This window comes from Anopheles bellator, chromosome 2 (genome assembly GCF_943735745.2).
Source record: "Anopheles bellator chromosome 2, idAnoBellAS_SP24_06.2, whole genome shotgun sequence".
NCBI lineage: Eukaryota > Metazoa > Arthropoda > Insecta > Diptera > Culicidae > Anopheles > Anopheles bellator.
This window is the reverse complement of record NC_071286.1, coordinates 69,220,971-69,242,880: the sequence shown is the minus strand read 5'-3', so window position 1 is coordinate 69,242,880 and position 21,910 is coordinate 69,220,971. Positions and strand designations below refer to the sequence as shown.

At 51.3% G+C, this 21,910-nt stretch overlaps 6 protein-coding genes across 10 annotated transcripts; 4 read left to right on the top strand and 2 right to left on the bottom strand.

Annotated features, from left to right (window-relative positions):
- The first annotated feature begins 5,580 nt into the window (after positions 1-5,580).
- LOC131209479 (RNA-binding protein pno1) lies at positions 5,581-6,573 on the top strand. The gene is made up of 3 exons (XM_058202557.1): positions 5,581-5,764; positions 5,835-5,928; positions 6,002-6,573. Exons 1-3 carry the CDS (start codon positions 5,625-5,627, stop codon positions 6,416-6,418), a joined length of 651 nt encoding a protein of 216 aa, XP_058058540.1. The 5' UTR covers positions 5,581-5,624; the 3' UTR covers positions 6,419-6,573.
- Positions 6,574-6,705: 132 nt separating this feature from the next.
- On the top strand, positions 6,706-8,161 carry LOC131212768 (mitochondrial ribosome-associated GTPase 2). The gene is made up of 2 exons (XM_058206774.1): positions 6,706-6,936; positions 7,011-8,161. Exons 1-2 carry the CDS (start codon positions 6,802-6,804, stop codon positions 8,037-8,039), a joined length of 1,164 nt encoding a protein of 387 aa, XP_058062757.1. The 5' UTR covers positions 6,706-6,801; the 3' UTR covers positions 8,040-8,161.
- Positions 8,075-11,103, bottom strand: LOC131212767 (alanine--tRNA ligase, cytoplasmic). Its single transcript, XM_058206773.1, has one exon. It carries the CDS (start codon positions 11,099-11,101, stop codon positions 8,177-8,179), a length of 2,925 nt encoding a protein of 974 aa, XP_058062756.1. The 5' UTR covers positions 11,102-11,103; the 3' UTR covers positions 8,075-8,176.
- Positions 11,104-11,925: 822 nt separating this feature from the next.
- LOC131210089 (WD repeat-containing protein 82) lies at positions 11,926-13,260 on the top strand. The gene is made up of 2 exons (XM_058203285.1): positions 11,926-12,745; positions 12,813-13,260. The coding sequence occupies exons 1-2, from the start codon at positions 12,046-12,048 to the stop codon at positions 13,055-13,057; spliced, it is 945 nt and encodes a 314-aa protein (XP_058059268.1). The 5' UTR covers positions 11,926-12,045; the 3' UTR covers positions 13,058-13,260.
- Positions 13,261-13,695: 435 nt separating this feature from the next.
- Positions 13,696-16,185, top strand: LOC131207939 (aspartate--tRNA ligase, mitochondrial). Its single transcript, XM_058200575.1, has 4 exons — positions 13,696-13,704; positions 13,903-14,586; positions 14,661-15,341; positions 15,409-16,185. Exons 1-4 carry the CDS (start codon positions 13,696-13,698, stop codon positions 15,988-15,990), a joined length of 1,956 nt encoding a protein of 651 aa, XP_058056558.1. The 3' UTR covers positions 15,991-16,185.
- Positions 16,142-21,321, bottom strand: LOC131212789 (diacylglycerol O-acyltransferase 1). 5 transcript variants are annotated; one of them, XM_058206809.1, is made up of 9 exons: positions 21,185-21,321; positions 19,159-19,416; positions 18,350-18,478; positions 18,192-18,283; positions 17,952-18,113; positions 17,421-17,570; positions 16,987-17,345; positions 16,739-16,905; positions 16,142-16,675 (listed from the first exon to the last, which is right to left on the bottom strand). In XM_058206809.1, the coding sequence occupies exons 2-9, from the start codon at positions 19,284-19,286 to the stop codon at positions 16,354-16,356; spliced, it is 1,509 nt and encodes a 502-aa protein (XP_058062792.1). In that variant the 5' UTR covers positions 19,287-19,416; positions 21,185-21,321; the 3' UTR covers positions 16,142-16,353. The 5 variants fall into 5 exon arrangements, with proteins under 5 accessions (XP_058062792.1, XP_058062788.1, XP_058062791.1 ...); XM_058206805.1 differs by having other exon boundaries at positions 18,192-18,478; XM_058206808.1 differs by having other exon boundaries at positions 18,192-18,478; positions 21,181-21,191.
- Positions 21,322-21,910: the final 589 nt, after the last annotated feature.

Genomic DNA, 21,910 nt, shown 5'->3' with positions numbered 1-21,910 from the left:
GGCACAGCCTACAATCAGATCGGCACCGGTTCTGTCCTGACTTCCTTTTTGGGTCCCGATGTCACCGGTGCGATAGCTGCCGTGGTTGTGGTTGCATTTTTAGGATACCTTCCAAGGCTTATCTTTGGCCAGAACACAAAACCACACATCCACCGGGTACCGGGCGCCTCCATCGGTGTTCGAAGGTCCTTACGATCCGGCGAAGAGGTGAAGAGTAAACGAAAACAGACACACGACACCCACCGTTCCCATGATAAAACATTCAGCCAAACGTCCACCATCCGGGCGCCGCTTTAAACCAGCTGTTTCCGGTGGAGGTGGGAATCCTTGTCGGCGTGGCAATGGCGCATTAATTTTTAATACCGACGGCTGCGGAAAACCATCGATTCGTTTCCCACGGGCACGAGGAAAGAGTACGGGTGGCCGATGGAATTAAATCAATCGTAAATTGAAAAGAAACCAGAACCAGACCAGACCGTGCGATTGGGCCGATCCGTTGAGACCATTTCCCATTGCAAGAAAATCTGTCAAAAATTACTAGCCAATAATGTTCCAACACATAGCACAATGTAGCTTCACCAAAACCGAGTCCTATCTTTGGATGACCTTCAGGTGGCGAAAGAATTCATGCTGCTCCTATGACGTCATATTCCATTTGCGATACCTTTCGCGACTCATCACGACCGTACCACGTGCAGCGAGCACCGTTTGCGTGCGTCCTTCGTTCCTCGGGTTTTGGGTGATTGAAAAGCAGCTGAGAGTACTCAAGCTGCTCACGACGCTGACCCACACATACACACGCAAACAGTGTGAAGACGGATAGTCCGCGGTCAGCATCGTCACGCCAAATGAGCTGGCCACGCAGTAAGAAATTAGGTCCCAAAAAAGACTAACAAAGCGTGATGAACGGCAAAAAGAAAACGGAAGAACCCTCAAGGGCCATGTTTCGCGTTGTGTCCAGCGGTCCCACACCGCACCCAACGTGGCCAGAAAGAGTGCATGTAAATCAGTGCCAAACCACGAAACGGAGCGTTACTAAAAATAAAACCTCCAAAAATTAGTAGAGAGAAAGTTTATGGCCTCCATCGCAGACGGGGCTGGCCCGGCGCAAGGTGCAACGGTGGACCTCGCGACCCTAAGCTAAGCTCGACTCGGGCTCAACCGCTTAATCGCGGGGCCTAACGCGCCAAATTTTATGGCATTTACCAATGATGACGGTGCTCTACCCGCCCCCCGGTATCGCTATCGGACACGCCGTACGCCGTAGGACGTAACCGTAAATAGAATAATCTTGTCGCGGAGGTTGTCACGGAATGATCAGTTGATGGAATGACGCATTTGTTGGTGGGCATTGCTCTGGCTATTTTTATCTTTCATTTTTGCCATTCTAATAATTTAACGAGTGACTGGTTGCGCCATTAAAGCCACTAAAAGTTAATAAATTGAACATAGTTTTAACACAGCGCCGTGGCCGCGATTGCCAATTCCATCAACTTATCAGTCCGGCCCAAAAGTCAGCATCTTTTTTTGGCTCCCACTTCAAACTCATTTACCCCATTTTGGAGACATTTCTCCATTGTCACGTCCTGTGGCACCGTTGCGCCCCGGGGTCGCCCCGCCCCGACCCGATGTTGTTGATTATTACCGTTGCTTATTAAAGTTTGAGTTTCGTTTGATGGGACATCAAGCAGCGCAAGACACACGGGCTACCGTTCAAAAGGGGGGCGGGAATCGAGGAACGGGTGACAACGGATGGCGGGTCAGGTCGCCCAGGTTTGGACAAGGTGAGGCCCCGTTTGCTGTTTTACTACTCCATTCCCAGGTCCGTTTATTATCTCCCGTCCATTAAACTTATGACCCACACCGGGAGGCGTGCGTGCACCCGTGGGGTACAAGTTGGGTGGCTTACGTGACGGCGGTCGTGAATAGGGCGGGTTGGCAGGGAACTCGTTACTTTTCGAGTTATCAATTATTTGATCTATTACGAGTGGGTCATTCGTCAGGCAACGACGAGCGCAGGTGAGCTCACCTTAAAAGCGTGAATCGACCAGTGACTCAAGAACCCTCTTCGGCTCCATTCAGTCCATTTTGGGGTGTCATGGCCAACATTATCACCCATTATTGCCGCTCAAGGGAAAGTGTTGTATGTTCGATTAGCGGGTGTCAATAAAAATCGACATTGCGGCATTCAAACCATCGCCGCATCAAAGCCCGTGCCAGTGCAAGTCCTTGCCATGAGTCTAAAGTTCCTGCCTGGCTGTGGCATCTGGAGAAAACAAACCCTCCAAAAGTGAACTCCTGTGGCACGGCACGAACCTTCGCTTACTGGGTCGTGTGTCACTTCAACAGTTGTTTTGGGTGTCCTTCGCTTCGCGTCCACAGGAGTATGGCGTAACCCAATGCGGTCCTGTGCCAACTTTGCTGTGTCTCGTGGCAGCTCGTACTTCAAAGAATACTTCGAAACATTCTCGGCCAAATTCAAGCCAGCGTGTGGCAAAGAAAAGGAAAGTCCTAGGCCCAGAGAAACTTCCACCATTTTTAATTCCTTGCGGCATCGACCTCAAACAAAGAGGAAGGATGTTTTGTTTTACGTTGACCTGTAAGGAGCCTCCTCATGTTGGACCAACCAGTCGGTGTCCACTCGGTATGGACTACTAATCGCTTCCGGTCCGATTTTCCCCTTGGCCAAACCTACGTCCGCTACGTCCGGCCGTCCGGCGATAGCCACCGTTTGCCCTGACTTAATGGTTTCCAAATGTCGAAAAATTAGGTCAAAACGGCCATCGGATGTCAACGACTGGGGCTACTTCGGTTCACCGACGAAGCACTTCACTCAAACGGTCGCGCCGAGCCGTCTATCGCGCGTTTCTGTCGCAACGGGCATAATTAATAATTCACGCGAAAGCGACCGTTTCACGCGAATCCCATCGCTGGGAGTAGCGCAAGGTGTCGCCGCTCGGTCCTGTATCGCCACTACTGCGGGGGGGAGGGCGAATCTTCGCGGATGTGATCTGCATTCCGTCTTCGGTACCTGGACGATCACTCTACACCACCTCTACACACCACTGGACCACGTGACGGGCGTCTGGTTGTTGTTCACTTTTCGCTTCCCTTCCTTGACGGCCGATGATCTCATCGGAACGGCAGATTAGTGCCGCAGAGTGCTCGGAGCCGAAATCACAACACAACGCTTCGGACTAAGCGACCATGGGTCTCGCTCACCCATACACTCTTTCGCTGGTGCTCTCACTCACTCAGTGCTGCTCCTAACCCACCCTGCCACCCAGCTAGCTCCGAGGGCAAAGTCAGCGTGGCACCGAACCGCGCGAAGTTACCATGACCAGCGACCAACTGTGACTGAAGCTTGCCGCGGAAAGAATGTTTCCGAAACCGTGCCGGCTTTGATGTCACACTTGGCGCTCGATGGGACCGGGCGAGGAAGGTGGGGACCGCGGTCTCGGCCTCTTGCCGTAGTGTTGGTCTTCGTTGGGTTGCTTTCCGTTGCTATCGTCTTGGGGCGCTCCGTGACGCTCGGGCCGGTTGTGACTCGATTTGTCTGACCGAAGGGTCTGGTTGGAACTGGACCGGACGCCACTGGGGACTGCGCCACGCTCACCACCGGGCGGCCGTACACACGAACACACGCGCACGCGAGCCACACGCGATCCTAGCGTGCTGCCAGTAGTGGACAGTAATCACCTGCTCCCGCCGCGCGAGGTCCTGCCGTGCGGTGGTCCCGGCCGTAAATCTATGCCTCGCAGTCGGACGGACTTGGCGGCGGTGCCACACAGTCATCGTGGCGTCTCTGGCTGCCAAAGGCCTGTGTTGCGTGGTGTGAGTATCACCACCACCACACCGGCACCACGTGCCATGCCGGCGCGCCGTTCACCGTTACTCAATGGAGACGCACGGTTTTCGATGAAGTCACGCACTAGGGTCAGCCATCGATGAAGGACCACACGGACCGGCCGCGCTCTATCAGGGATTTGTGTTTTCGTTTCGTAGTGCTCCGTTCATTACTTCTCTAAGTTTTTCGCTTGCCGCTTCTCACGCTGCTCGTTACACTGTTGCTTCCTGCGGGTCGTCGGAACTGTTCCGTTTTTTTGCAGGGCTTTCGATTTTCTCGAGGCGCCCTACTGGCCGGCGCACACTAACGCCGGCATCCCGTTCAGTAGAAACGCACACAAGCGGACACACCATAAGGACTCCGAACAGCCAACTGTAGCTCGTGTGAAGGGGCGCATCGAACAAGTTAGCCCAAACCGGGGACGGGTCCCGTTCCAGCTGCGTCTGATATATTGCGGCTGCTGCTCCGGCTCCGTACGGTTCTCTGCTTCCTGCGTTGACGTTGCCAATTAGTGGCACCATTGAAGATTGAAGGGTACCCGGTTTGGGGTAAAAATGAACGGAGCACCAGAAGCCTGACTGACAATACACTTAATCATCGGTGCCAAAATTCGTCGGGGATGTGCCGCGACTACGGAATGTAACTCATTCGGAAGGGAGGAATGAGTGTTGATTTAATACTCCATCAACACTCTATCAAACGAACGTGTTGATCTCGATGACGAGCATTTAAATAAAAGATATTCTTAACTAGGGATGACTCCGTTTCAGGTATTACCAATCTCTTTCTCATTCAAACAACATTATCACAGAAAATGTTAGTAAACCAGCAATATCAATTTCATAAAAGTAAGAATTCCATAATTTTCAAAAAGTCCAAACATCATTATTGGAGTGTGAAACGTTAAACAAAGTGTTTGTAATCTTTAAAAAAAATTTTTAATCAGATTACAAAACATCCAGCAATGATTTATTCCATTTATCGGAGCGGTCAGAGCCGCTCTATTATCTGCTATTATTTTTGCACTTAAATTATCGCGGTCAAAACGGACGTCGAATAGAGGCCGATAAATAGGCGCGATGTAGATCGAACGATCGATAGGGCGTCCGTATCGCTGCACGTTACGCTCGCCAACAAAAGCCACCTGCTATTAGTGATTCAAAGAGAAACCAAGATTACACAAGCTAAGGATCAGTTCATTTCAAAATGTCATTTCATTCTCAAATTCCAACTCTTGTAATGGCCATCCGTAACAGAAATACCGACCCAATACTCGATGATAACAGGCCGTTGTCCGATATGTGCGGGAATGCAACTAGATTAATCCGGCCTGCAAATTATCACGTTTCCTGGACTCTGCTGGATCTGAAGACCTTCTTTGTGGGACACGATCAGACAGAGCTCGCTACTAATTAACACTTTCTCGACTGGCGTGCGATGTGTGAAGAGTGATATTCACCACTCTCATGCGGGATTATCTGCATCTAAGTTTTTAAGAAACTTCTCTGTAAAGTGTATTCTTAAAGAGCATAATAACTCTTAAAGAACACTACTTACGCAAACAATTCAATCATAAATCTTTATCGCAATTTTTCAGAGACAAGATATTTAAAACATTCCGTATGTTTGCTCGGTCGACAGGGTTTCGGTAACGTCAGTTGCGTTGACAGCCGCTCCGTAAACTGTCAAAAGAGAACCAAAACAAAACAACAATCCTTTGCTGTTTATCTACAGCTCCGTTCAGCACGTGTTTGGGTTTTGGCTGAAACGAATTAACATGGAAAACCCCGAAAAAAGCATGGAAGTCGACGTCGTTGCGCTGCCGACCCAAGAAAAGGTCACAAAGAAAAACAAGCACGATAAAGGACCACAAAAACCGAAAGTGGAACTGCGCAGAGTGTACATACCACGCACCCGGTAGGTAGCGTTCGGTTTCGGGCTCCAAACAGCGTTCGTTGCTCTCTAATTCGCCACGTTTATTCCACAGAAAAGGGGCACTGAAAGAGAACTGGATGCAGATCTTCACTCCCGTTGTTGAACAGTTAAAGCTGAGGATCCGGTACAATATCAAAACTAGCCACGTAAGTTTGTGCATATGGCATTGGCAAATTGGCAACGCTCCTCTCTATTTACCTGTGCTCCTTTTCTGTGCAGGTCGAAATACAACCAACCGACGAAACACCAGACCTATCCTACCTGCAGAAAGCGGCGGACTTTGTGCGAGCATTTGCACTCGGCTTCGAGGTCGAAGATTCGCTCGCGTTGATCCGTTTAGACGATCTTTTCATTGAAACGTTCGAGGTGACGGACGTAAAGTCGCTCAAGGGTGATCATCTTAGCAGAGCCATCGGGCGAGTGGCCGGTAAGGGTGGCCGCACAAAGTTCACCGTTGAGAACACGACCAAGACGCGTATCGTGCTGCAAGACTCGAAGATTCACATCATGGGCAGCTACAAGTACATTCAACACGCGAAGCGCGCCCTAAGTCATCTAATCCTCGGTTCACCAGCCAGCAAAGTGTACGGTAATCTGCGATCCGTAGCCGCAAACCAAAACTCTCAGCGGATGTGAGAAGTCGAAGGTCGACTTGGATATAAATGGAATTGTTTAATGAGCATCGCCTAAAAGAAAGATTGGAGAGAGGCGAGGTGCCTCGTGTGCATTTTGACTATAAATAAACCAAGGCGAGTGTGTTTATATGAATAAAAGAATTTATTTTCCTTTAACTGGACTATGCTTGAACAAATGATCAAGATAGAAATAATTTTACATTCCATGTTCGAAATCCCGCTGCTTAGAATGCCAAGTGAACTGTCAATCGGCGTCAAAACAAACCGGCTGTCGGCACTTACGTGAACAGCGTAAACAAGCAAAGTATTGCAGAAAATGTGTTTAATTTTTTATTAATACTTAAGTAACAAAGTTTGAATAGAATTGAAGCCCGAACTACTCACATGAATACAATGTGGAGCTTCTTACGGAGTTTATCCTCGCGGCAACCACCGCCAATCGGCAGCATACTTCGATACTCCAATCAACGGGTGGCTGTGCCGCTGCGAAGCAAAAAGCCGAAATCCGACAAACCTACGGTAAGTGCTTCATGCTTCACCTTCTTTGATTTCCCAACCTTTGATCTTTACCTTTACCTTCCAACATTCGCTAGATGCAATACTTTGTCGATTGCCGGAAGATCCGCACGGTTGGCGGTAGCGGTGGAGACGGATGCATCTCGTTTCTGCGCCTTTGGTGTAACGAAAACGCTGGCCCCGATGGGGGCGATGGTGGCAATGGAGGCCACGTGGTCCTCCAGGCAACGCAGGATGTGCGTGAGTTTAATCACATAACGTCGCTGATACGGGCCGAGGACGGCGTGAAGGGCGCCACAAAGGACTGTCACGGGCGGAACGCGAACCATACGGTGGTGAAGGTTCCACTCGGAACGATCGTGAAAAGCGCCCAAGGAAAAGTGGTCGGTGATCTGAGCACCGATGGGATGATGTTTGTGGCGGCTCGCGGCGGTGCCGGGGGAAAGGGCAATCAGTTCTTCAAGAGTGACCTCGAACAGGCCCCACAGGTAGCGGAACTTGGGGCCAGCGGTGAGGAGACGGAATACACGCTCGAGCTTCGCAGTATGGCCCACGTTGGGTTCATTGGTTTGCCGAACGCGGGCAAAAGTACTCTGCTGAGGGCGATCAGCCGTGCCCGACCAAAGGTGGCCCCGTATCCGTTCACCACCCTGCGGCCACACCTCGGAATGGTTCAGTACGATGATTATGAGCAGATTGCCGTGGCCGATTTACCGGGACTGATCGAGGACTCACACCGGAACAAGGGACTGGGCATTCAGTTCCTGAAGCACGTGCAACGCTGCAATTCCCTACTGTTCGTAGTGGATGCTGCGGCCGAAGAACCGTGGCTCCACTACCAAACGCTACTGAATGAGCTGAGTATGTTTAGCGAAGAACTCCTCGACCGGCCACGGTTGCTCATCGCCAACAAGATCGATCTGCCGGAAGCGGAACGAAACCTGGAACTCCTGGCACACCACGTGGACATCCCTGTCCTTCCGGTGAGTGCTCGGGTGGGCACCAACGTGACGCAGTTGTTGCGTGAGATTCGAATTCTGCATGATGCTGGTCAGGAGAAGAAAGTGAACCATGAAGTGGATCCAGCGGAAGAGGACAATCGATGAGGACAACAAACGACAAACGGACCCGGAGTTGGTCGAGATAATTGTGTAAATGCGTTTATTAAGCAATCTTCGTAGCGAATTAGGTTTATCGAAAGAAAATGTAATAAAAACTCGAATGAAAATTCAAATGCGCCATCTTAAGCCAACTTTGAGCTGGCGAAGCTGCGTGCCAACTCGAGAATCTCGTCCGCCTTGTCCCAGTTGCCACCGGAAGCTTGAGCCGATTCCGCTTTGCCTCCTCCCTTTCCGCCCATCAACGTGGCTACGTGCGAGATCCACTCGTTTGCCTTCAGACCCTTCTCGACAGCAGTTTTCGGCACGGAAGCGAGACAAAAGACCTTCCGCGTGTCCTCATCGACCGACAGGAACAAAGCCGACTGGTCGGGATTCACCTTGCGCACCTCTTTGAGTGCCGAATCGAGGGCTTTCGTGTTACTGAACGCCTCCAGTCGTTCCACCAAAAACGTGGCATCACGGTGTGCTTCCGACAGTTCCTTTGCACGCTCGATCACTTCACCGGCAACGGCGGCCTTTGCAGCGCGTTCCCGATCGTCGAGCGTCTTCTTCATTCCCTTCAGCACCGTTCGAAGTTCATCCTTTTTTACGTACGGGATAGTGGCCTGCGATATGTCTTCCGTCAGCTCGACAATCTGCCGCACGTGCTCCTTGGCCCCGGCCCCGGTACTTTTCTCGATCGTTGCTCGCAGCTTACTCACTTCCTGCTCGAGGGCTTCCGTTTTCTGCAGCGCTTTAAGTGCTTCCGGTCCCGTTAAGGCCACGATCCGCCGAATGCCCTTGGCGATCGCTTCCTCCGTCGTGATGACAAAGTCTACCATGTGGCCGGACTGGTGCAGATGCGTTCCGCCGCAGAACTCAACTGAATTCAGAACGCCAGCATCGCTCGTCGGATTGGCGGCCAGATCTTCAACCGGTACCCCGAACGAGATCACTCGTACCGGATCGGGATACACTTCGTCGAACACGGACCGCAACCCCCGAATGCTCTTCGCAACGGCCAGTTTTGTTTCTTTCGCGTAAACCTTCACGTTCTTGCGCACCACGTCGCGAGTCAAACGTTCGGCTTCGGCCACCTGCTCGATCGTGAGCGCAGCCTTGGCAGTGAAATCGAACCGCAGCTTCTCCGGCACCACCAACGATCCACGTTGGTCCGTGTCCTGTCCCAGTACCTGCAGCAGCGAGTGATTCAGGGCGTGCGTTGCCGAGTGGTTCTTCATCGTCAACTGGCGGCGCACGGTGTCGATGTGGCACTCTACCTCATCACCGACTCGCAGCGTTCCTTCCACCACCCCGATGTGCAGTATGTATCCGCCACGATTATACACCATGGTCACAATTAGCTCGCTTCCGCTCTCGTCGCCGACCTTCACCAGGAAACCCTGATCGTAGATCTGTCCACCACTTTCGGCGTAAAAGTTCGTCCGATCAACAATCACTCCACACTCCTGGCCGGCGTGTACTGTCTCAACGAACGTTCCGTCACACCGCAAGGCAACGATACGCCCCCGGCACGGTTCAAACACGTACTCTGCCAGCGGATCGGTGCTCTCCGCGCGGTATCGATACTTTGTCCCATCATCGGTCGGAGCCAGCGGACGATCTTGCAGTTCCGAGATTGCGTGCACATCGAGATCGATCGTGGCAGTTTGGGTCTTTTCGGTGCCCTGCGATATCAGGTACGATTCGTGCTTGGCCTTCTCATACCCCTCCATGTCGATCGTCATCGCTTTCTCCTCCGCCATCAGCTGCGTCAGATCGATCGGGAAGCCATACGTATCGTACAGCCGCCAAGCTACATCTCCCGGAATGGTCGTGGTACTGTCGCCCAGCTTGGCGATGGTTCGATTGAGCAAATTGCGGCCACGCGATAGTGTTTTCAGGAACTGTTCCTCCTCCTCGTTGATCACGTTTTTAATGTGCTGTGGATCACGGCGCACCTCGGGGAATGTGTCCCCAAGCAGCTGCACGACGGTGTCGACCAGTGTCGCGAAGAATCCCGGCTTGGCATTCAACTTCTCCGTCGCGTAACGAACTGCGCGACGCAGAATGCGCCGTAGCACGTAGCCTCGGCCAGTATTATCCGGGAACCCACCGTCCGCCAGTGCGATCGTGATCGTACGGGCATGGTCGGCCAACACCCGGTATGCCATATCGACTCCATCGGCGTCCTCGGCTCCCACTCGGCCCCGGTATGCCGGTGCTCCCGTTCCGGCCTGGATCGCATCAAACAGTGGCACAAACACGTCCGTGTCGTAGTTCGAACGCTTGTCCTGTATCACCGACACCAGCCGCTCGAAACCCATCCCGCAATCGATGTGTTTCTTCGGCAGCAAACGCAAAGACCCGTCCTGCTCGCGATTGAACTGGATAAATACGAGATTCCAGATCTCCAGCACGTCCGGATCGTCCTGGTTCACCAGCTCCGGTACGCTCCGTCCTCCGCCGATCCGATCGAAGTGCAGCTCCGAGCACGGTCCGCACGGGCCCGTTTCACCCATCTCCCAGAAGTTGTCCTTCATGCTGCCCGGCAGGACGTGCGCTTCCGGAATGCCCAGCTCGATCCAAATCTGACGACACTCCAAATCCGGCTCCAGCCCCGACTCCGGATGTCCCCCGAAGTACGTCACGTACAGCCGTTCCTTCGGCAGACGCAACCGCTCGGTCAGCAGCTCCCAGGCCCAGGTGCAGATCTCGCGCTTGAAGTAATCCCCAAACGACCAATTGCCCAGCATCTCGAAGAATGTGTGATGGTACACGTCCTTGCCGACGTCATCTAGATCGTTGTGCTTGCCACCGGCACGAATGCACTTTTGCGTGTTGGCCGTGCGCACCCAGCGTGCCATTTCGCTTGACGGATCGACCGTACCGAGGAACATCGGCTTGAACTGGTTCATCCCGGCGTTCGCAAACAGCAGTGTCGGGTCATCGAGCGGAATGACCGACGACGAGTGCACGTACAGATGCTGCTTTTCCTTGAAAAAATCGAGGAAAATGTTCCGAATTTGGGCGGCAGTGAGCGTGGTGTCCATCGTGGCAGAAACCATGTTCTCCAGGCAGCTCACAACGAAAACAAATTGTGTCTGGGAAAGAGAGCAAACGAAATAATTGGACTCTTAAACCGGTTCTCGTTCCATGGCTCCAACCGGAGTTACTTTCACTTCGTTTATGCACGCGTGTCACATCCCTCTCCCCAGTGGGTGGGAGTTTCTTGGGAGGCAAAAGTTGCCCCGTATTTCATCAGCCATCAATGTCCTCAGTTACGAAACTTACCCTCCGGAAAGTTGAGGCTCCCCTTTCGTGGGCCTAAAAACTAATCGTCGCTCAGCGACAAGCCTTCGTAGGTTGCGGACGAAAACTGCGACACTTTGGCCACGTTTTCTCGATTAGTTTTATGTTTTGCGAACTGTGCGTGCGCGTGGCCACCGTGACAAACTCAGCGGTCAAAACGTTGCGGCTGAATCGCTTTTTACACGCAGGAAATATGCAAAGTGCCGGCTGAAAGGCCCACTATGTTGATGCTGTGAGTCTCGTGTACTTCGCGAGCGTACTCCTCAATGTGATCATTTTGTCCTGCACATTTTGATCATTTTTGGGCCTGATTGTGTGCTGAAAATGTGTTTTATCAGTTGCTTCTTGAACCAATCTACAGGAAATGAAAAACATTTAGAGTACAGTTTCCTTAGCGTAAAGAACATCGTTTCCGTACCGTTAGGAGCACGTTCGCAGCGCGCGTGTTACGGTAGCGTTACGGTCCGATGACGCTTGCTGTCAGTTTTTCTGCTGTCAGTCGATGTCCTCAATGCAAATTCTGCTTCCATTGCTCCCGGTGCGTGCGTGTTGCCGCTAAACGTAAACAATCCGCCCGATTACCGCCCGCGAAATCGTGCCCCTTTTAAACGCTGAGAGTGAGTCGAGCCGCGATCCGAACATTTCTGCTGACGCACCCCGAAGACTCCAACAAACCGGCAAAGTGGCGGAAGTACCGAAAATGAAGCTCATCGACTCGGTCGTGCGGAGCTTCAAGGTGGCCAAAGTGTTCCGTGAGAACACGGACAAAATCAATGCGATTGACTTCTCCGCCAATGGCGAAATGTTAATCTCATGCAGCGAGGACGATCAGATTGTGCTGTACGACTGCGAGAAGGGCACCCAGATCCGGACGGTCAACTCGAAAAAGTACGGCGTCGATCTGATACACTTTACGCACGCCAACAACACGGCCATCCACAGCTCGACCAAGGTGGACGATACGATCCGGTACCTGAGTCTGCACGACAACAAGTATCTGCGTTACTTTCCCGGCCACACGAAGAAGGTGATCTCGTTGAACATCTCGCCCGTGGAGGACACCTTTTTATCCGGATCTCTCGACAAGACGCTCCGATTATGGGACCTACGGTCTCCGAACTGCCAGGGAGTGATGCAGTTAAACGGGCGACCGGTGGCAGCGTACGATCCGGAGGGTCTAATTTTTGCGGCCGGTGTCAACTCGGAAAGCATCAAGCTGTACGATTTGCGATCGTTCGACAAGGGACCTTTCGTCACGTTCAAGCTAAACCAGGAGAAGGAATGCGACTGGACGGGGTTGAAGTTTTCGCGCGACGGTAAAACGATCCTCATCAGCACGAACGGGTCTATCATTCGGTTAATCGACGCGTTTCACGGTACGCCCCTTCAAACGTTCACGGGTAAGTGAAAAGATGCGCGTCCGTCGTGGTAAATATGCATTTCTACATTCTGCTTCGTATCGCACAGGGCACCTCAACAACAAAGGCATCCCGATCGAGGCCTCGTTCAGTCCGGATTCGCAGTTTATCTTCTCCGGCAGCACAGACGGGCGAGTGCACGTCTGGAACGCGGACACGGGCTACAAGATCTGTGTCCTCAATGGTGACCATCCCGGCCCGGTGCAGTGTGTGCAGTTCAATCCGAAGTTCATGATGCTTGCGTCGGCCTGCACGAATATGGCGTTCTGGCTTCCTACTGCCGACGATGTTTAGACTATGAGGGACAACGGTACAAGCGTGCTTTTTATTCAATGGCGCGATGGCAAACGAAACATCCTGGGTCGTGTGGATATACGTTTACTGGGGTGTTCACAACGGAACCTTTTATTTTACACTGTCGTCTGAAGTGGTTCGTACGGAGTCTTCTTTATTTGGAAGACTGGATTTAGTATTTAACGAATAAACAGAAGATTCTATGATCTATTATCTGAAGTGCTGATTATCTGTTTACCGGTCTAAAACTGGAGTTCTGATATCCGGAGCGGTAGGAGCGTCTCAATATAAAGCCACCATAAGCGTTTGTAATCACCGTGGTTCGGAGAATTATTATTATTATTCGGACATTATTATCGTAATTTTAAAGGCTAAAGCAAATCCAGTGAAGATTTGATTTTAAAAACGGCGGATCGAAACAAAATAGTGAGTAATTTTGTTCACTCCTTGCGAAGTGAAATGTCGGTTTTAGCAGTGAGCGTTACAAAGTGAGAAATACTGTCAGTTACCGGAGAACGATCCTGCTCACTCAAGCGGTTAATAACAAAAACAAAAGCCGGTTTTTTCAATCGTACGGCCAAAATCGAAATATCGGAAGGTTTTATACAATTAGTTCTGTTGACAAAGCTCGTGGCAAAATGTTCAGAGTTAATAGTGTTGCTTTATTTAACTGTGCGCTTCGTTCTACGGCTGTGAATGGACGAACGACACTCGGAAGAAATGAAGCATTCGATAAGATATCTTTGCAACGGTACTTCTTTTCGGTACAAAATATTGCATCATTATCATGCACTAATGCACTTCCAAATCTTTATCTAATGACTAGTTATCATTCCCCGCGATAGCTGTGCAATCGACAATCGAGGTGCTTCCAAAATGGAGAGTTGAACGGGTATTCTCCTCGTTGCGGAGTAAAAACAACGGCATGTTCTGATCAACTACGAGAAACCCAAGCCAGTAGGGTGGCAATCGAAAGTCAACATATACCCGGTGGACCGTCGACTAATGAGTTTACGATCCGGTCACACACATGCGGCGAACTGCGGCCGGCCAACGTGGGCCAAAGCGTCACCCTCTGCGGATGGCTCGAGTACTCGCGGATGAATAAATTTTTCACCCTGCGCGATGGATACGGAACCGTACAAGCGCTTATCCCCGAAAAGGATTGCCACCGTTTCCACTTGGACGGGTTGCCTTTCGAGTCGATTCTGCAGGTGAAAGGAACGGTACGGTTGCGCCCAGAAGGTCAACAAAATCGCGCCGTTCCGACGGGAGAGATCGAGGTGCACGTGGAGTGCTTAGACATACTGAATGAGTCCAAAAAGCGTCTGCCAATCAACGTCAAGGACTACAACCGCGCCAAGGAAAACCTGCGGCTGGAATATCGATACATCGATTTGCGGAATCGAGATTTGCAGTACAATCTTCGCTTGCGGTCGCGGGTCATCATGAAAATGCGCGAATGTATGATCAATGACTTTGGCTTCGTGGAGGTTGAAACACCCACCCTGTTCCGGAGAACTCCCGGGGTAAGTGAGCATCCCTAACGTCGAAATCCACCAAACGTTGTTAAAGTATGCTATTTTCTGTCTTCCACCTAAAGGGAGCGCAAGAGTTTGTGGTGCCTTCGCGTAAACCGGGACACTTCTATTCCCTCGTCCAGAGCCCGCAGCAGTTCAAGCAGCTGCTGATGGTTGGTGCCATCGATCGGTACTTTCAGATCGCCCGCTGCTACCGAGACGAATCAACGCGGCCCGATCGGCAGCCCGAGTTCACCCAGCTCGACATAGAACTTTCCTTCACCGATCGGGAGAAAGTGATGGCGTTGGTCGAAGCCGTACTGCAGAAATCGTGGCCCTTCGAAGAACAACCACTGGTTGGGCCCTTCCCACGGGTGACTCTTGCCGAAGCGATGGAACGCTTCGGAAGTGACAAACCGGACGTCCGGTTTGGGTACGAGCTCCAAAACGTTAGCTCGTTGCTTTGCGCGAAACACGACCTCGCGGTACCCGATGGTGTCCGGAAACAAGATTTTAGGGCGTACGCCATAGTAGTGCGGGCCAAAGAAGCTCGTCAGCTGCCGGGAAGTACGAAGAAAACCCTCGATGAGATTGCAAAAAAGAGTAACTTCTGCAGGTTTACTATGAGCAAAGTGACTCCGGAATGGACGGTGAGTCCCATAGTAAGGTTACTCGGCCAAAGCGGAACTGAGGGAATAAGTGAACAGCTGTCCCTGAAACCGGAAGATGTGCTTCTCCTGGGCTGGGGAAAGCATACTTATGTCGTAAGTTGTCATTGTATTGATTTGAATTCGAATTAAGCATTCCATTTACCGGAGTCTCCACCGATAGCAAAACATGATGGGACGGATACGTTTGGCAACGTACGAGACCCTAGAAGATCGAGACGCTGTTCCGGTTCGTTTGCCTCTCTCCAGAAACTTTCTCTGGGTGGTCGACTTTCCGATGTTCAGCGAGAACGAGGAAACGGGAACGATTGAAAGTACGCACCACCCGTTCACGGCTCCGCATCCGGATGATGCCGAGAAGCTGGCTACCGGCACTACGGCGCACGATGAACTGCTCAACATTCGCTCGCTGGCGTACGATCTCGTGTGGAATGGAGTGGAGATTGGAGGCGGTTCGATACGAATTCACCGGAGCGATCTGCAACGACGCGTGTTGCGCGATGTACTAAACATTGAACACACGCATCTAGAGCATTTGCTGAACGCACTCGAAAGTGGTTGTCCACCCCACGGAGGATTCGCAATCGGTCTCGATCGCTACATGTCACTGCTCTGTAACGCAGCCACGATCCGGGAGGTGATCGCCTTCCCGAAAAGCCTGGACGGTAAGGATCCCCTCTCGAAGGCTCCGGTTCCAATCAGCGAGGAGGAGAAACGGATCTATCACATCAAAGTGGTAGAATAAATGGAATGCGGGTCCTGATTCCCGGCCCGGAAAACACTAGAGAAATCAATGTCTCTAAACAATCATCAAGCTGACGGTTGACCAAGCATCGCGATACGCTTCATGGCATCGTGTAAATAAGTATTTGTTGAACAATGGTCTTAGTTTTGGATTTTTTATGTAGAAAAGAATGGAGCAAAATAAACACGATTACAAAAGACACATTTCCTATCAAGTGCACAATATAGCGATGAACATTTACAAAACTAAAAAAAAAGTAGACGAAAGACAAACGATGATCGATTGATTGTGACGATAATCTTTAAGCAGCAACGGGGTTCGTCCTGTTCGTGATGCGTACTGGGCAGGGTATGCCAGCCAGGACTACGCCAGCACTTCGTTGTAGTTGGTGATAACAAAGTCATGATAGTACATCATAATGCAGAGCGGTTGACCGAGAATGATCGACGCCCAGACGAGCATATTGCCCCAGCGTGGCCCGTACGTCGTCTCCATGTGCTTGGCCACGATCGAGAGCGGAATCTGGGCCATCATGCCCGTGAAGGCCCACACCTTGAATGTCTTCAGCGGGACGCTTACGAGATACTCGTGGAAGAACGCGCTGAAGAAGAACACGATCACCGAAGCGCTCAGCTTCGAGTAGCCCAATTCCACCACCGGAATGTACAGATGCCGAACGCACCATCTGTAAGGGGAAAGTCTTTGAGTGAATTCACCAACAGGACGTGTGCTTCCACCGGATACTTACTTGTGTACCGGCATGTTCCACGTGCGCCAGAATGTGTCGATATTGTTGGCGTTCCACCAATCGCTGTAAAAGTTACGATCGGCAAAGTGTAGCAACTCTCCCATCAGGTTCAGAAACGAGTGGAATGTCAGATAGAAAAAGCACAGCCACATCAGGTGATTCGGGATCTAGCGGAACCGATAGCGAAAATCGTACAATTACGTCATTGATTGAAGAATTCGCACTCCTTGGTTTCCACCAACACTTACGGCAAGCTTTAGCAAACGTTCGGCCATTTTTGTGAGGTCCATGTTCGAGAAGGGTACGAGCGAGTTTCGCACCGACGGGATCATCCACTGCTGGAACAAACCCATCACGATGTGCACACCGATCACCACCTCGAGCATGCGCTTGATCAGGAACCGCTTCCGGATGCGTGTCGTTTTGGGGAAGTTTAGCTCGTAGCACAGGGTCGGGGCGAGCAGGAAGTAGAACAGATCAGCCGGATGCAGATTGTCGGGGTAGTGTACCAGAACCGGTACCTCCTTGTCCTTGTCGTTGTTGTATCCGCCGCCTGACGCACTTCCATTCGCTCCGTTTCGTTCATGCTCCTGCTCTCGTCCGTTCTCTAATGGGGAACAACAAACCATGATGAGGTCAGTAATTAACGGAATCGGCTCTTGTGCGGTCGCTCTGTACTTACGCAGTTGCGCAATCGTTATACTCTGACGCCGGCCCGAACGATTGTGTCGGTTCTGCTTCTGCTGCACGCGACACCACAGGTTAACTTGCACGTAGCTCCAGAGCTTCAGGAACAGTATGCAATAGATGAAGCATACCGTCATAGCTCCCACTTTTCAACGAGAAACAACATTTTTATTAGAAACGCTTTTGGTATCAGTCAATTTCATACAATGGAGCGTAGAAAAAGGGACACCAACTGCACTTGCGATGCACATTCACACCATGGTCTGCGCCCTAGAACGCGCTCTGATAAGATTTGAAAATAATGCCATGATGCAGGCACTCGCCGGCCCGGACTAATTACAAGTTTGCCCGGGGTGCGGCAAGTTCAAGGCAATGTGGCGCGGTTCCATTTTTACCCTCGTACCTATCGTTCTCGCCGGATGGAGCTATTTCGTTGAGCAACAATTAAATAGTCAATCCACCACCGACCGGTGCCGGCGAGGTTGAAGGTTGCGTGATTTTGCGCCTTTTGCTCCGTCGCACTTACCCAAGCTAAAGATATGTCCCTTCACGTGTATCACCACCATCGGGATCAGCACCAGCACGATGATGTTGATAATGTGGACGGCCATCCCGGCCCCCTCGGGAATGATGTCGTTCGCCAGGGCGCGTTCCATCATCAGGCAGATCATCACGGGCACCAGCGAGTCTGGAGAAATTCGATTTTACAAAAAGTTAGCGACAATTTCCCCGGCTTCTACAGTGCCCGGCCACACTGGATACTTACAGCTGACCAGCAGCAACGATGGATAGCCTTCACCTTCACCTTTGCCGGTGAGCACCGTGAACCACTGAACCGGATCGACGCGGATGCCGTATCTGGCAAGATCGAACAGAACCGTTAAACACTGAACGTAGGCGGGTGGCATGCGTGCCAGTACGTACTTGATAAAGTTTTCCAGCACCAACCGAATGCCTCCCATCGTGAGCAGCAGAAACCCCCAATTGACTAGACCGGTGAAGTTGTCGAAGCCGGAACTCCACGAAAACAGCGAGTCGCGTGGTCGGTGACATCTGCAACGGGAGAGCAATTAGCGGGTTGGTGAAAACGGAATACGAAATTCTTAGAAGTGGTTTGCCAAAACAATGGACCATTAGCGGAGATTATAACAAATGCAGACGACGGATGAGTTTGTTGCGATTACCAGGAAGAATCGTTGCTGCCACATGCAATACACTCTAATCGAAGAAAGAGTTGACCAACGAATGGTTTAACAACAGCAGCAAATGTAACATTAATGCAAAATGTTTAAATGTTATTTAATCTTTGAATAGTGAAATTATCGCCCTCGACGCCCGCCGTGGCCTTAAACATTTCGTCCTTTCTGTCAGAGGCACACCCGCTTCCGGGGCGAAGTACTTTTTCCGCGCATTTCCTGCTCGCGCAACACGCAAAACAAACTGCGCTTTACACGCGAACCGGCACTGATAGCGCGTCACTCCGATGACCTACAGAATCTATGCTAGGCGGGCTCACGCGACTCCAACACATCGGGCAATGAAAGGGGGTAGAGGATGAGACAGCATAATGGTAGCATTCCCTAGAAAACCGAAACCCGAACACCTTCCCAGAAGGGCTTCTTGGCGAGCGGCTGGAACGACTCATTCGGCATCGTGACAACGAGTTCGAGTTATGATTCACACATTCGGTGTGCTTGCCACATGATCCCTCTGGCCGCACCAGCCCAACTTACGGTTTGTCCGGCTGTGATTTTCGCTGCACCGATTCCTTCTTCGTTATCTCCTCCGCTCGCGTCACACTCTGTGTCCGCCGGTATCGGACCTTGTTTTCCTCCGCCGTCGAATGTGTTTCGCCCGACATTTTCCTGTGTGAGCCGTGATGTTGCACTTCGCGTCCTAACTGCGTCTTCGATCTCTATCCTCGACTATCTTCTTTGGTATCGTGCCGGGGGCCGGTTTGCGATTAGATGTCGCGGCGGTTCAACGGTCGTCTAGAGCGGGAATGAAAAAAAAAACGAATGTAAGCCGCTCGTTTTTGGGTCCGGGTTCCAGGCGACCTGGTAACCGGGCGATAGCGCAGGAATGGGTGAAATTTTAGCTTCCTTATCGTCAGAGGTCATAAAGCTAGGGCAGTTTACGCTAGCGTCGCCACCAGGACTGTTTCCTTTGAACGTAGATTGAAGTTAAACACGGACCAGGAACACGATTACCGGCTTAGGGGGGTGCCGGTTTCCTAATCACGATACGATACATTCTCTCCGATCGAATTGTTTCCCTCCATTGACTTAAACGTTCTGGCCGGTGGGAAACTATGGGCGATCGTGCTCGGTACAGAATCATCTACTTTTCTTACACAGGGACAGGGTTCGGAACAGGTTGTTGAAATAGAAAGGAAATAACAGCCTTTGCGTTGGCATTCTTTCATAACAACTATACTTATGAAAACCTGACAACCAAACGAGCAAAGTTTGAGGGAGCATTATAATACGATCGCAGATCACGTCGTTTACGGAGATCGTCTACGTAGGTTGTGCCTTATCGTCGCCAGTCATAACGCACGTGTAAACTTCCCATACCGTCAGTTCGTTGAACGTACAACAAACTAACATTTTAACCAACTTTGAACTGTCTTATCTTGCCACTGACCCAGACGCTTTATCGGCCAACGTACGCGAGATCCGATCTGTGGAGCGATGACGAACCATCGCGTTGCGACTCCGTCTTTTATGGACTTTGTTCACATCCGGCTAATTGATAAGAAACTCAAATGTAAATGCAGCCTCAACCGGTCCTCGGATTCGCATCGTCATGATTGTGCTAAAATCAGATCAACAGTGGGGCTGGGGCGTGCAAATGGAACCCGTCGCCGATAACGATATTTGCATTAGGGCAATATCTGAGAGAGACTGCTGGCCGCCAAACGAGGCACTGAACTTGACCGTGACAAGGGAATCAGCGTCTGGCTGTCGGTTGTAGCCTCCACCGGTTCCCCCGGTGTCTTGTCTCTCGGCGACGCTCTCACTTTTCACCAATTGGCCCGCCATCGCACCGCACGGGCCCTCGGGCCCTGGCAGAACGGTGGTCGTGATGCAATCGTTTCTGTGACGTCGTTTTGCCCCCTCGTCTGGCTAACCTTGGCTATCACTCTTCACTTGCCCAGCGTCCTCGCGGGGTCATGGCGTAATGAGCGCACCGAAAACAGGTTTTACTCGAAGGCCACCAAACGCATCCAAATATTGCTTTGCCTAGCGAACGATCGTATAGAGTTGTCAAACGGACGATCGGTGACGATCGGTATGGTGCTTTTGTATTGGCGATCTTCAGCAAATTGGGACAATCGGATTAAAACACGTTATGGCACGGGCACTAGTTCTAAGGTTCACGTTACAGTACGAAACACTAATCTCGCCGCGGCGATGATTGTCAGCGAACCTCTAGTCTATCTTTTCCCACGACGCTTTTTAGCGAGCAGCACTCCGCTCCAGCTTCTCAGGCACTGCGCTTTCTTGCATACGATGCAACACTGGCCAGCCCAGCCATCACCGCCATCGGTGGCGTTGCCGGCGGGTCGCCTTATCAGTGGCCAGTGATCAGTTTAACAACACTTGAAACGCCACCGGCGGTCGGACCCGGCGATAAGGTCGGTCCGGATTCGAGAAACGCACACAACGCAAACGAAAACCAAATGAATGTCCGCATACGGCGGAAGCGGCGCTAAAAAGTGTTGCATTCGCCGTAAACGGGGTGCTGCTTACGTACTTAGAACCGCTTCGGTTACTACTTTGGTTGATTAAATTGAACGCCTCGTTGTCGGCAGCGTCAGAAGCACGAACCCAGCACGGTCACAGTCGCACATTATTATCACACGACGACTCAACCACCGAGGAGTAGTAACGTAACGGACAAATCGAACTGAAACTTCGTGCGGGCGCCGACTTCCAGTACACCTTCCCTCGAAGTACGCGCCGATTGTGGGCACAGTGCTCGCCGTAAGAGTATGGCTAGCGGCATCGATCGCAGATACGGGAAAGGGGTCTTGGAATGGGTTGGAAGGATGCAGATCACTTGCAAAGGTGGGCGTAACTGTACCCCAAAGGATCACAGGATCAGCGATCGCACACGCATTGGTGGTGGTGAGGCTCGAAACTGTGCTCGGCACTGTAAGCCGAGGAACGTTGTGCCCGTATGCTGGTGAGGAACGAAGAGGAGGGATTGTTTTTAATCCGATATCGGTTCCGTTGGGTCCGTTACCACTACATGCAAAGCAGTGAACATGTTCCTCGCAGTGCGCACGTAAAGGATCAGCAGCACATGTCGGGGTGAAAAATGGCAAATATTTACCGACCGATCGTTAATTCGAACCGTTTTCAAAAGAAAACTTCATTAATGGGTACACACCTTGGACACAGTAATTAACATGCCACCAAACAGCAGCCGGCTTTGGGACGTATGTCCTGGCACGGCATGCAGAATGAATAACAAAAA

Excerpts from the sequence above, each read along its gene's own strand:
- LOC131209479 (XM_058202557.1), top strand. The coding sequence starts at position 5,625 with ATGGAAAACCCCGAAAAAAGCATGGAAGTCGACGTCGTTGCGCTGCCG. Across the intron at positions 5,765-5,834 it reads GTGTACATACCACGCACCCG|AAAAGGGGCACTGAAAGAGA; the intron begins GTAGGTAGCGTT and ends TTTATTCCACAG. Across the intron at positions 5,929-6,001 it reads ACAATATCAAAACTAGCCAC|GTCGAAATACAACCAACCGA; the intron begins GTAAGTTTGTGC and ends TTTTCTGTGCAG.
- LOC131212768 (XM_058206774.1), top strand. The coding sequence starts at position 6,802 with ATGAATACAATGTGGAGCTTCTTACGGAGTTTATCCTCGCGGCAACCA. Across the intron at positions 6,937-7,010 it reads CGAAATCCGACAAACCTACG|ATGCAATACTTTGTCGATTG; the intron begins GTAAGTGCTTCA and ends AACATTCGCTAG.
- LOC131212767 (XM_058206773.1), bottom strand. The coding sequence starts at position 11,101 with ATGGTTTCTGCCACGATGGACACCACGCTCACTGCCGCCCAAATTCGG.
- LOC131210089 (XM_058203285.1), top strand. The coding sequence starts at position 12,046 with ATGAAGCTCATCGACTCGGTCGTGCGGAGCTTCAAGGTGGCCAAAGTG. Across the intron at positions 12,746-12,812 it reads GCCCCTTCAAACGTTCACGG|GGCACCTCAACAACAAAGGC; the intron begins GTAAGTGAAAAG and ends CGTATCGCACAG.
- LOC131207939 (XM_058200575.1), top strand. Across the intron at positions 14,587-14,660 it reads TGTTCCGGAGAACTCCCGGG|GGAGCGCAAGAGTTTGTGGT; the intron begins GTAAGTGAGCAT and ends TTCCACCTAAAG. Across the intron at positions 15,342-15,408 it reads GGGGAAAGCATACTTATGTC|CAAAACATGATGGGACGGAT; the intron begins GTAAGTTGTCAT and ends CTCCACCGATAG.
- LOC131212789 (XM_058206805.1), bottom strand. The coding sequence starts at position 19,286 with ATGTCGGGCGAAACACATTCGACGGCGGAGGAAAACAAGGTCCGATAC. Across the intron at positions 18,479-19,158 it reads AAATCACAGCCGGACAAACC|ATGTCACCGACCACGCGACT; the intron begins GTAAGTTGGGCT and ends CTCCCGTTGCAG. Across the intron at positions 17,571-17,951 it reads GGGACATATCTTTAGCTTGG|TGGGAGCTATGACGGTATGC; the intron begins GTAAGTGCGACG and ends CTCGTTGAAAAG.